The sequence below is a fragment of the Meriones unguiculatus genome, chromosome 20, assembly GCF_030254825.1.
Source record: "Meriones unguiculatus strain TT.TT164.6M chromosome 20, Bangor_MerUng_6.1, whole genome shotgun sequence".
NCBI classification, from domain to species: domain Eukaryota; kingdom Metazoa; phylum Chordata; class Mammalia; order Rodentia; family Muridae; genus Meriones; species Meriones unguiculatus.
The window spans coordinates 12,715,863-12,729,631 of record NC_083367.1 but is presented as its reverse complement, the minus strand read 5'-3'; the positions used below and the strand labels follow the sequence as shown (position 1 = coordinate 12,729,631).

General features: G+C 37.8%; 1 protein-coding gene across 3 annotated transcripts in view; it reads right to left on the bottom strand.

The window, feature by feature from the left end:
• Positions 1-13,769, bottom strand: part of Rngtt (RNA guanylyltransferase and 5'-phosphatase) — a 217,020-nt gene that overhangs the window by 154,288 nt on the left and 48,963 nt on the right. For all 3 annotated transcript variants that reach the window (XM_021634879.2, XM_021634880.2, XM_021634881.2), the window contains exons 11-12: positions 13,056-13,220; positions 2,326-2,394 (exon numbers count right to left, since the gene is read on the bottom strand). In XM_021634879.2, the coding sequence (XP_021490554.1) occupies positions 2,326-2,394; positions 13,056-13,220 (234 nt within the window). The remainder of the gene's footprint in view (positions 1-2,325; positions 2,395-13,055; positions 13,221-13,769) is intronic.

The window sequence follows — 13,769 nt, the reverse complement described above, 5'->3', positions numbered from 1 at the left end:
GTTCCAGGGGACTTGACAGCCTCACACAGGAATACATGCAGGCAAAACACCAATGCACATAACAATAAACAAACAAATAATAAAAATGAAATAGAAAGGGAGGGAGGAACATAATCTCATCATAGAAAGAAAAAAAAAACCTGATTCCTTAAAATTAACACTTTGAAAGGAGCTAATATCAATCCAAAGACTGGAAGAAAATAAGCAAAATTGCAGCTGGCTGCCAAGCATGGTGACTTCACATTTACATTAGTAGGACTGATAACAAATAACAGGCCAGCCTGAGCTACGAGATCCTGCTCAAATATTTAGCATGGCAATATATCAAGTGCCAAACAAGGGGGCAAAGACATTGTTTACTACCCTAACAGAACTCATAAATGCTCAGAAACTTGTCTACCTGAATTTAAAGAACAGAAGACCAATGAGACAATGATTTAATAGTATACTCATTTTCTCCAAATCCAAATTCAAAGCTATTCCTACAAAAATAATAATAATAATAATAATAATAACAACTTTGAAAACAAAATAAATGTTTCTGAAATTTGTATGTTAAAGCAAATACCTACAAATATTTAAGAAATTCTGGCCAATAGGGAGACTTGCCTTACCAGTTGTTATTAAAAAAAAAAAAAATCACAAAAAACTCTAATAATTCAATTGATTATACTCAATATCCCAGAAAGGAACTGTCTTAGTTACCTTCTTTACTGGCAAAAACAACACAGGAGGAAAGGTTGGCTTTCTTGCACAATTCAGAGGGTAGTCAGGCTTTTCCACTAACTTAAGGACCCACTATTAGAAGCCTGTCTACCAGGTAAAGGGACAATTTTTCAGATCCAAGAACAGAGAGGGCACATTTTACATGAAAACTCATAACAGAGATTTCCTCCGCAGCCATTTCTTACTTACCCAAATCTCATATGTGTATAAGTCTCAACTATGAACTTCAAACACTAAAATTTTCTATTTTTACTGTTATATTTAAACTACTTTTGTTCTAGAAGACTAAACCTAAAAAAGTATGTAATTCAAAACCCAAACTCCACCTTCCTAAGAATATTCTTGCAATTTCTGTCCCTAGCTTCTAGCTTATTCCATTTCTATCTCCTTCAACCTCAGAAGATAAGATTTTTTTCTCTTCTTCTATTTAACAAGGCAGCCTGGAAAACAGCAAATTTTATCTAAATATCCATGAAAGGTTTTTCTACATATTTAAGGCACATATACTCTGGTGTTATATGCCTAGTGTTCAAAATTATTAGTTCCTTTTCTTTGCTCCAGTTACCTAATTTGATGCCTTTTAACTTCTCAGTAATTCAAATCCTAACTAAGGACAGAAAGAATGAGAACAGAATTCTGCAAATGGGAAGGTGTTCCAACACAGGATTTAACTCTTGCTGAACAGGTAGCTCTTATACTTGAACACCCAGAGACATGTCAGCACCATGTTATAGCACAAGTTGCTAGATCCCATCCCAGGTTTCTATTCAGTACTTGTATCTCCAGCCATTTCCTGAATTCTATTCCATGTGACATGCTTTGAAACATATGTCTTTGGGGCTGGAGAGATGGCTTAGAGGTTAAGAGCACTGACTGCTCTTCCAGAGAACTGGAGTTCAATTCCCAACACTCACACGGCAGCTCACAATTGTCTGTAACCCAAGATCTGACACCCTCACAAACGCACATAAAATAAAAATGAATGAGTTATTTTTTTAAAGAAAATTATGCCTGTATAAAGCACTGGTTATCAAGCGGTGACGCGAATGAATGAGCATTAACTGGCAGTTACTGAGTTAGTGAGTTAGAGCACGAGTCCTGCTCAACACTCTCTACTGTGACTAAACAGTGGCAACCAAAGAACCGACAGACCCAGCTCATCAGCACTCATGAGGCGGGGAAAGGGTGCAGTGGAGTACCTCACAGTTTACTCCAATGTGGGATCCCACCAATAACACAGTAATGTCCACACAGAACAAAATCTCAAAAATCATTTTTCTTGACTTTGTTCTTCAATAACACTTTCAATTTTCCTCAACTTCAGCAAACTGAAGTTTTAAAGATACTAATACTTAAATGGTACAGCAAGCCACAAGAGGAAATAAGCATTTATTCAATGTTATTGGTAGATTTCTAGCAAAGAAATATAAATTAATATTCATTTCATATGAATTATAAGAAAACATTAATTGAAAAACTAATTAGTGATGAAAACGTTTACTCTGACACACACACACACAAGCAGGCACACACACACACACACACACACACACACACACAAGCAGGCACACACACACACACACATTCACATGAACTTACTCCAATGGGCTGAAAAATAAGTCCATCCATTTCATGGCTGACGACTTTGGCAAAATTTCCTTCCAGGAGCTATAAAATAAAAATACATTCTTTAGAAATGTAATAATCACTTAAAAATTGTTTTAACTTCTTGCTAAGATTTCTGAAATTTTCTTTAACATTTAAGAACTGGAAATGTTAGCAAGGCAGAAACAGAGTTAAACTATGTGATCTTGGCTCCCAACTTGTGACCTCATCTTTGCTGTCACTTCATTTTCCGAAGTCTATAACTTCCCTAATATGAAAGCAGTACACATTAGCATTTGAACATGCTTACTTCCTCTAAGGCTAATATAAAGTCTTGTTACACATAGATAATCTGAGGAAGCTTAAGGTACAGAGCGTTTACGTTATACTGACTGACTGACTGACTAACTAACTTGACTTGACTTACCCCAAATATTTATAAATGATGGGCAAAGGTTAGAAGACAAAAGTCAATATAAAAATTTGATAATCCCTATACCACAACATGGGAAGCTGTCCCATGTTCAGAACCTAAATAATGAACTTTAAGAATATATGAATAAGAGAAGTCAAAACAAACACTTTCATGCATTTAGAGCTGAGTAAGAGCAAAACCATGGCAGAATGATATTTGACAGGTCACACTAAACATCTAATTTAGAAAGAGGCAGACCAGGTGTTGTATTAACAGTTTCTTCCAGATTGAAACATTTCATCCTGCAGGAAGTTCCTTAAGCAGGAAGGTAAATAACTCAAAATAGCTTCACAAGTCCCAGCAACTTGCCAGATTCATTAGGCCCTCGTCATAGTAAGTAATTAAAGCCAAAATCCCCCTCAGACAGAAGGAAGCTGAGCTGCAAAGACAACTCTGAGAGCAGAGCCACCAGAATCACTGGGAAACCTGTTGAGCTGCCTTCAGGCTGTCGGCTGTGCTCCATGTTTCCCAGCTGTAAGGAGCTGCTACCTAGGCTGGACAGGTGATACAGCCTTAGTGATACAGCTGTCTCCTGACACTGATACAGCCCCTCACCCATATTCCTGCCAGAAGCCCCAAGAAAACTCATCAGTACCCATACTTTGGTCTGGAGTGGGATCAATCCCTGTGTGGGCTGAGTAGACATATGTGTTGTATCTCCCAAGGAAAAGTTTTATAACACAACAGGAAGGGAGAAGGGAGGAGAAGGGGAGGAAAGAGAAGGTGTTGGGGGGACAGCCAGGGCAACACAAGCCTGTGGTCCCAGCACTTGGGATGCTGGAGTTGAAGGAGGACAAGCCTGGGCTACAGAGCAACTTCAAGGCTAGCCTGTGATACACAGTAACACCCTGCCTAAAATAAATCAACAGATGATGGATGGATGGATATAGGCAGGCAGGCAGGAAGACTTAAAATCCCTAGAAGACTAAACAGGAATATCACAAATTCGAGGCTAGCCTGGCTAACATGATAAGACTCTAAAACAGGAAGAGAACAAAGAAAGGAAAGGCAAAAGAAAACAGAAGGAGTCACAAATCAGTGACTCACCAATCTCTACTACAAAAGAGGAATTCCAACAAATTTAAGAACTGTAATTCTAAAAATGTCATTTGGGAAAAGCAAGCAAGCGCAAGGAAAATGATCTCTTCTCCTAATCTCCAGTCCTCATTAAAGAAGGCAACTAGAGCTCACAGGATGATTTAAAAAATAATAATAATTTCTCTGAAAAATCTCAGTTTTTAAAAGTCCAGACTGTAACTAGATAACAGGTGTTGAATATTAAATGTAAAAGTAGGAATGATAGCAGGGAAGAAGTTTTCAAAGTGGCAGTATCAAATTTTAGAGAATGTCACTGAAGTGGCTCAGCTGGTGGAGAACCTGCCCAGCTGATTGCCCCAGCTGTAGTCATCCACAGCTATAAATCCTCGGTCAGAAGTTCAAGATCATCCTCAGTCAGAGAGGGATTAAGGGCCAGCCTAGACTAGAACATAAGACTCTGTCTATAGATAGACACAGATATAGATAAATATTATACGGATATATTTTAATAAAATAAAGTTACTGTGACAAACACGTCAAACTGAAGATAGGTAAAACCATTGAATGAAGACGCATTCACTAAGGATGATGATTAGTCTCTGAGAGTCAGGCAGTCTCCATAAAATGTGCCAGAGTTAATAAGGAGACAAAAATTCCTCAAGTTCAGATCAGATTCTGTTAATAACTTAAATGTCAGGCGTGATTTAAAGCTACTTTTGGAATTTTATTTCTGACATTATAATCCTAAATACTATGTCTCTAAAGTTTTGTAGGTGTCTCTCCATATATATTGGGCTTTCTTTTGTTTTTTAAGACAGGGTTTCTCTGTGTAGCCTTGGCTGTCCTGGACTCACTTTGTAGACCAGGCTGGCCTCAAACTGACAGAAATCTGCCTGCCTCTGCCTCTCTGAGTGCTGGGATTATAGGAGTGCACTTATATTTTAAATAACATCTATTCATGAGTTATCATGGTATCCTAACATAAAGCATACTAAGCTTTAATTTTCTGGATGATCAACAGCTAAGTTAGAACTGGTGATATGGCTCAGTGGGTAAAGCAACAAACTTTGGCTGCTGACAACTCCAGAACTCTTGTAAAGTTGGAAAACGAGAACCTACCCCATAAAGTTGGCCTCCGACCTCCATAGGCACATCATGGCAAGTGCATGTGCACACCCCCAACACATACAAAAGCATATCAGGCATTTATCACACAGCATCATACATACACAAGCATTACACACACAAACACGCATGTAACACACAAATTACTATTTTTTTAAAGCTTGATAAAAATAAGTTTTCATCCAGTACTCTTAGATTTCCTTAAAGCTGCTGGGTAAGTTTTTTCTTAATAATGGATGATATGTCCTTCCTTACTGATCTACAGGATGGATACACACCAATCTTGGTTTTCTATAAGGACAGGATGAGTCTGTCAGGTCCACCTTCATTCTATTGGTGCTTGGTCCTTTCTCTATGGAGATGTGGGCTCTCAATGGTAACGTGCAATCCATGAATATGCATGGGATGGAGAGGTAAGACGTCATACTGTTCCAAAAGGCCAGCCAATCTCCTTAGAAAGTGGGCTCCCACAAAGACCTGCTGCCAAAGGGCATTTTGGCCTAAAATATATGTTCTGTTGGTCAATGTAAGGACCCAAAGTTAGGATGGGAGACAAACATGCAAGCTGCATGCCTCCCACAGCCAAAAACTATTGAATGCTACCTGAGGTGTCACAATGCTCTGGCAGCTGGCTTATCCCTTAAAATATGAGCCATTTTCATAGGGGAGAGGTGGCAGTCACACCTGGCGAAAAGAGTCACAGGGGACTATATAGACGGCAAAGTACGTAACAGCCTAACCAAAGTCCCAAAACTCAAAGGCTACAATTTGTATGTTTTAAAGGCGGAACTATCCATTCCATGTGGAGAAAGGGGTGGGACGAAAATAGCTGCCACAAACATAAAAACCGAGGCCCAAACCTCTAAACAGGTACAAGGTACCTAGGGTGTGCTTGAACACTAAAGGTAGAAAGGAGTTCATTTAAAGTTTATTTAAAAGGTAATGCCTTTTCTGTTGCTCTGGGCAAACAGCTCTTTAAATGTGAGGCTTTGAGGGAGTAGGGGAGGAACAGGTGACACCTTGGCCTAATCCAACAGGGCCCAAAGGCCCAGAGGAGGATATTCAAAAAGCATATACGTGGCCAATGAATCCTTAGCTATACTAGCCTCAAAACTTATCCTGACCTATCAGTGGACTCAGAGAGGGGCAGGGAGGAGATGAGGAAGAGAGAGTGGAATTGGGAGGGAATAAAGGAAGGGGCTACAGCTGGGATACAAAGTAAATAAACTGTAATTAATATAAAAAATAAAAATTTAATTAAAAAAAGAAAAAAACATTCCTTTAATGGCATAGATAATTTGGTTTACATTTTGGTTTACAATTCAGACTGGCTTATGGAGAGATAGATGTCTTTCTTTTGCTTATAAAAAGCACAGAAAACCTCCTTAATTGATCTGTGCATCCTCTACATCTCATGCGTTTATTATTTTTGAACTAGACACTGGTGACGCTGGATCAAACCTGACAGGACTCATCCTCCAGGATGCTGGGATGCTGAAACATCTATTCTAACATCCTGCATGTTCCAGGAACAGCTGCTTCAGTTGTTGGTCCTTCAAAACCTGATCTCAATTAATCCAGCCTTTCAGACTGTTCCAAATAGGACTTTATCTAAGCCTATATTTCTCAACATTTAGAGACTGGACCACAAATGTTATTGCTGGCTTGCTTAACCATTTTTCCAAATTTCCTTTGGCCCCCAAAAAGGTATCTTATGCCCCAAAATCAGCAAAAAGCAACCCTAAGACAGTGACATCCTATTTTCTTTAAAGAGGGTTGGGTAGATTTTTGGTTGTTCTAATTGAGCATGCTTGTTATCAGTTAGGGAGATTGGTTACAAGTTATTAATGGTCTTATTCAGAAAGAAAATGAGATTAGACTCAGGGATTTCTCTCTTTTCCTTTTCTCTATCTTTCTCAGATAAGGAGAAAGGATAGAAAAAAGGAATATAGAAATACAGAAATAATAAGACAAAAGGGAGATTATTGTATGTACTGTTCAACTTAGAGATAGTTATATTTGAATAAGTTTATTTTGATACACTGGTATAAATTTTGGTATACTGATATAAATTGAAGGTTACTTTTCACACACTGACACACACATATATTTTTATTCTGATATGAGGTATTGTACCCACACAACCCATAAATACAATATTTACCTCCAATACTTTTTAAACTATTACAAACTGTTAACTAATTAAATAATACAAGTTAATTATTACTTGATTGATTCATGGTCATGTCAGATACTAGTCTAATTTATCACAGGAATATGCATCCTAGGTTCAACAGATAGATATGATTCTATAGAGAAATTATGTAAAAATAAATAGATAAGGTCTTCAAAACTTTCAGAAACCTATAGAATAAGGCATTTGAGATGTTTTTATTAGGGTACTGGAGAGATGGCTCAGAGGTTAAGAGCACTTTCTGCTCTTTCAGAGGACCGGGGTTCAATTCCCAGCACCCCATGGCAGCTCATAACTGTCTGTAACTCCAGTTCCAGGTGGTCTGACACCTGCACACAAATAAATTTTTAAATGTCTTTATTATATTAAAAACTCTTTGACAACAAGACAAGTCAACTCCTGACAGCACCGAGCCTACCTCAATGAAGATGATGAGCATTGAAGAACCTCCATATGGAGATGGCTTCAAATGTGGCACAAAAAAAAAAAAAAAAAAAAAGCCTCTATTTCTACCCAGACAGTATTCTGCCTAAAATGGGCAAGCTTGTATGTAGGCCAAGTTGACTGCCAAGTAAGCCAGTCCTTAATAGTTCCAACTTCACAAATATGTCTGTCAAGTATACTGGGCCAGAAGGCTGAAGTTGATGCTCCAGCGTTAGAGAGTTTTGGGTGACTGTGCAAGCAGCAAACTGTCTCTGTCATTTTTTTTACTTTTTGGAAGCTGCTAGTCTGCATTTCCTATTTACTCAGATAATTAATTTTATTCCTTCTCAAGTCTATGATGGACCTGAAGACTAGACTAGATAGTTATAGTTTTACAATTAAATTTAGTTGCTTAGAACTAAATGTTTTAGGTCTAGATAGATATTTTAAGGTTGATAAATACAATGTATGACAGAGAATAGTTTAGGTACAAAACTCTTTAAGTCTCATCAAGATAAGATAGGTAATGTTTTCTTCAAGGTTGCCAAATACCTTTTGACAAGACATGATGTATATAAGTTACCTATTGCTTTTTATGACTGTTTCATAATTCTTACTGTATAGAGTTTTAAAAACCGCTTTTTTAATTACAGAAAGGAGGAGATGTTGGAGGAAGGTCCAACTGTGTTTTTAAATGCTGATTTCAGTAGCTTGCGATCTCGTTACCACCCTGCCATGAGTCTTGTTATAATGTTGAACCAGTTGCTGTAGCCATATGATGAGGAAGAATGTTCCCCAATTATCCCTGACAGGCTGATTAAAAGGTCCACACCTAGGCAGGGCAAAAGGAGGTAGGCATCACCAAAGTTCGTGGGCTTTGAGGACATTAAGATCATGGGAAGGAGAAGGAGACAGCAGAAGAGGAAGAACACAAGGAGCTTTGATGGCTTAGCACAGAGAGAAGTACATGGCCAGATCATCGTGAATGGAGGAAACTGGCCCAGATGAAGAACACTGGCAAGTATTTTGGGATTATGGATAGGAGATAGCCCAGATAAAAATTATTAGGACAGATGGCATGAGATGGGGCCTTGGGAGGTAAAGGTAGCTTAGGAGGTAATACCTGCTTTGCCCCAGGTGAAATAAAGCTATTGGAAAGTCTATCAGGTGTCTGTGGTTTTTTATTAATTATAAAAGAGGGTTAGATAATACTATTGTAATAATTATATGGCCTATAATAAACATTATCAGACCATACCTTAAATTAACCACAACTAAGTATTTCCTGACTGCCTATCAATCCTAAAAACAAAGTAAGGAATACTGGGGTTGCTATACCATCCTTAAATAATACCTTAATTTTAACATGAATATTTAGATGTAATGGTGTAATGAGCTATTTCTCCCTGTCAATCTTTCTTCAAAAACACAATTCTACTTAGATTACCCAAGTTATTTTCAAAGCACTTCAAATTAATGAATTCTAATTTGTAGATAACATTGGAAAGCCTCCAAGAATGGTGTAGTGTATGCAGTGAGTTTCCCCAAGCTACTGTGATGGTAAGCTTGAACTGTCCCTAAACGCAGTCTAGAACCCTGCGAAGACTGTCTCAACGAGAACTGTCCAGATATGCCTGTGAGAGATTTCCTTAATTAGGTTAATTGAGGTAGGCAGTACCATTCCATGGGCTGAGCCCCAGACTGAGTGAAAAGAGGGAGCTGAGCCAGCATGCAGGCACCACTTCTCTCAGCTCCAGTGTGACTGGCTGTTTCAAGTTCCTTCCTCTTTGACTTCCCTGCTATGCCCTTTCCCCCCTAAGTTGCTTTTGTTAACGTATTTTACCACAGCAAATAAAACTAGTACAGTTATAAATCATTTTCTATTTATTTTTCCTCTAGATAAAAAATAACTGAAAGAAAACAAAACAGTAGACGTAACATATCAAACAGTGTCAATCAGAGAATAGCAGGGTATCTTAAGTTTTCACTTATGAACTTGAATTTATTTAATGAACATAATTTTAGCTCTTTATTTCTATCTGAAATACAGAAGACATAGACATTTCCATAGACAAAACATTTGGATATTTACTCTGAAATGATACTTTATGTCTATGAAGCATTGGAAACCAAATCATTTTAAATACATAGGCTTAAAATTTGAAACATGAGGAACAAAATAGAAGCTGGAAAGTTCCAGCACATAAAAAGGAGAATCTTAGAAATGATTTTTAAATAGCAACTTAAGACTATAGTGAAACAGAAAATGGATCTCCATCCAGTGCTTCTGGGAATACAAATTGGCATTATTAACTTACCAAAGTATAGAAAACTGTATTGTGGAATATTTTTAAAAATTAAAAAATAAATTGCATCCACCCTTCATTTATGGTTTATTCTACACACATTGGATATTTTTGAAGCAAAGAGCCACCCAGTCTAAGCTGAGTGCCTGAGGAGCCTCATTACATTTTCTGGTGACTTTTTATGACATCTCACTGTTCCCCTAAAACCCAAGGTTTAGTTTTTAACGATCCCCACAAAATGGAAGTTTGTGTTTACCTGGATAAGTAATCCTTAATGTTTTTTATTCCCCATGTCAAATTTCAGCTCCAGTTAAGTCCATCTACTTTCTCTTATGCCAAATGTTCCTCTAACCAGTAACTAACTGGCATGGAAAACTATATTTCTTGCTCATCACAAAACCAACATCATTATCCTCTCTAAAAATTAATGAATTACCACTGAATAACAATGATAATTGAACTGTGTCATTAAAGTTAGCTATTTATATGTATACATGGCTTTTACATTCTCTCCACTGGCTGTTTCACTAGCATGAATTATTACAATTAAATTGACAAAAATCTGGTATATCTCAACTAAAAAGAAAATCTGAAAGCAACTGCCATAGGAAATATGTTATGGTTGTCATATAGGCAGAATCCAGAATTATTTAGAAACAAGCCTCTACATTCTGAGATAGCATCTAACTGGGGTAACTGAGGTGGGCGGCACACCCCATGATCTGAGGGGTCCCCAAATGAATGAAAAACAGCAAAGTTGGGTGGTAAGAAAGAGCAGGATGGATCTGGGAGAGCATGGGAAATGGAGGGGAATATGACCAAATTACATTGTATGACACCTCCAAAGTACTCCAAACATTAAAAATTGGACATATAGATACAAAATTTTAAGGATCCCTATCAAAACACTAAAAACACTTAAGTATTTATGACTATGAAACATGCTTCAATTGCAATACACAGATAAAATGGCAATCTTTGAGAGTATACAAATAAAGAACAAAGGCTACGAAGGGCTAAGAGAATCTCAAAACATACAGCCTATTGCTGTTGCCCTTGGTAACCACCCAGAGATGGAAAAGAACTCCCAACTGCTGAAGACGGCATGCAGTCCAGAAACAGACCCCTGAGGTGGAACTAACTTAAATGCTTCCTTCCTGAGGACTAGCTTTCCTGGGACCAGAAGATCCCATGCAAGCTCCAAAGGAGAAAAGCAACCAACAGTCCCACACAGCTATGACACCTATGACCAGCACAGTACAATAACTGTAAGGGTGCACTGGAATGGCACATGTACCTTGGCAGGAAACAACAGCTCTGTAATTAGACTTAAGATCTGCTCAACAAGGGAATACCATGCCTGGTACTAAAAACCTACTTAACTCATCAGTGCTAGTAAAATCATGGTTATTAGAGGAGAATCCACCTATACCCAGCATAATCTCTAACAACTCTATAAACACATTTGTCCTTTTACTCACACTTAAGTGTGGTCTTCACTTCCTTCAAGGAAACTTCCCTTTGCAACAAAAACCAAAAACTACAGACAACCACAACCAATTCATTGCAAAGTGTGGAGCCCAGTCCCAATGAAGGCATCTACAAAACATTCCTGGTGCCCAAGGCTCAGGAGACATTGCAGAAGAGGGGGAGAAAGTTTCTAAGTGCCAGAGGATCAGGAACTTTACTGTGGGACTCTGTCTCCTAGTAACTTCAGAAGCTACACCTGTAGGCATCTCCAATATGACTGCCCACACATGAGCTGAACAAGGAGAAAAACAACAAGCAAGCACAGGGAGAGGGAAGGGCACAAGCCCTCAACCCTGTACAAAGAGCTACAGGCAAATAAGTAAACCTGGGAGTTGGAGAGGTGGTCCTCCCCAGGGAAGAACACACCAATTGGTTGTCCAGTGCCAAATGGACAACCGTGAAAACATATAGATAAGTAACATTGTATAGAGTCATCAAGTTATATTTGGGAATGTGTCTATATACAAAAACATACATGCATTCAATAACAGCTAATGAAAAATGAGTTCATGAATTTGAAGGAGTAGGGGAAGGGTATATGGGATGGTTCACACAGATAGAAGGGGAGGGAAAATATTGTATTAAAATATAATCTCAAAAGTAACAATATAAAGCCAGAGGTAGTGGCACACACCTTCATTCCCAGCACTTGGGAGGCAGAGGCAGGCGATCTCTGAGTTTGAGGCCAGCCTAGTCTGCACAGTGAGTTCCAGGACAGCCAGGGTAACAGAGAAAAACCTTGTGTCAAAAATAAAATAAAACTTTATAAAAGAATAAAGGGGCCACGTGTAACAACACTGAGTGAGAGGACTCAAGATAGACTGTCAGGCTGAAAATTAAATAATAAAACAAGAACTATAGAATAGTACATAAAGAATCATCTCTATACTATACTGTACTATATATACTTACATACTATATGAGGAATACATCTCTTGAGTAGGCATGGCAACTCTATGAATCCATGAATAGTATATGTTTGTAAATTATACCAAATTCTACATACAGTAAAAAGTAACAGAAGCCATTACTTTTGACTCAATGCAAAAATGAGTAGATATGGCAAATAAATTGTGTGCTTTTAAAATTTTGTCAATCATATTTAATCTATTCACATAATTCCAGTCTAAATTAACCTTCAAACTGAAGATGTAAATAGAATGATGGAACTGTACTTGTCACTACTGCTGTGAAAATTACACCTAACTACACACGTAACTCTAAAACCTGGCAGCTCATTGCACCTTCACTGTTTTGGTTGTACTAGATTAAACAACATAAAGAGGCTGTTAACAAAGCTGGATTAAGTCCTTCTTTCCTTCTTCCTTTTCCTCTCCTTTCTTTTTCCTTGTCCTCTTTTTTCCCCCTCTCTTCTTCCTGGGTTCATTCTGAATGACTCAATATGGGTTGTGGCTTTTTTTTTTCTGTTTTAAATGAGAATATGGACCACCAAACTATTCTAAGGAAGAGGGAACCAGCATGGTGTTGTATCCACACTAACAACTCTGCTGAAGAGGAAACCCTAGGCGTCACCCCAGGAAAGACAAGGCAACAGAGCAGAGGTCATCCGTGTTCTTCTCACAAGCTAAATAATGGAACTTGACTTCCCAACTGAAGAAATAAATATTTGTACCTTTCTTGAGATATGGATGTCAAAAAATTGTTTAGGTCTCACACTAAATGGTTCCTGTGTTTTGTCAATGAGCCCAGTCTTCATTTTCTCATGTCGTGGACTTATAATCTCGCGTTCAATACATTGCAGACGAATATTAAAATCACAATCTCCAACTGGTTGTGCCTGAACAAAAGAACAATTTTTTTATTTGAACGCGAACAACTACATTATCAGCATAACTATAGACTGCAATACTATACGCTGCATTCTATGCAACCCTTGAAGATGTCTAGTGGACAGTTTGCACGCCTTACATGCCAGGCCCAATAATTAGACTGACAACAGCTATTTTTAAAGTCTAATTACATAAGGCAGCAAAAGAAAATGACATATAGATATATATTGTAAGCTGATTAAGATTTCAAATCTGAATTAATACATTAACGTAATTACTATATTTTATTATTTAATTATATCAGTGAAAACTAACACACAAATTCAGCAAATATAAACACTCAAACAGCAGTTACCTACAGTGATCAAACTTCATGACATCAGTAAGAAGACACTTATTACATAGAAATATCCTCAATCTGAAAACCAGTAAGATTACATATGTTCAGATACACAACTGTAAACACAGAAAGCTCTTCTCTCCCAGCACACTTTTTCTTTAGTGTCATTCACGTAGTTTCAGCGGTGCCTCAGGAAGTGTGTGTACACTCATGTCCT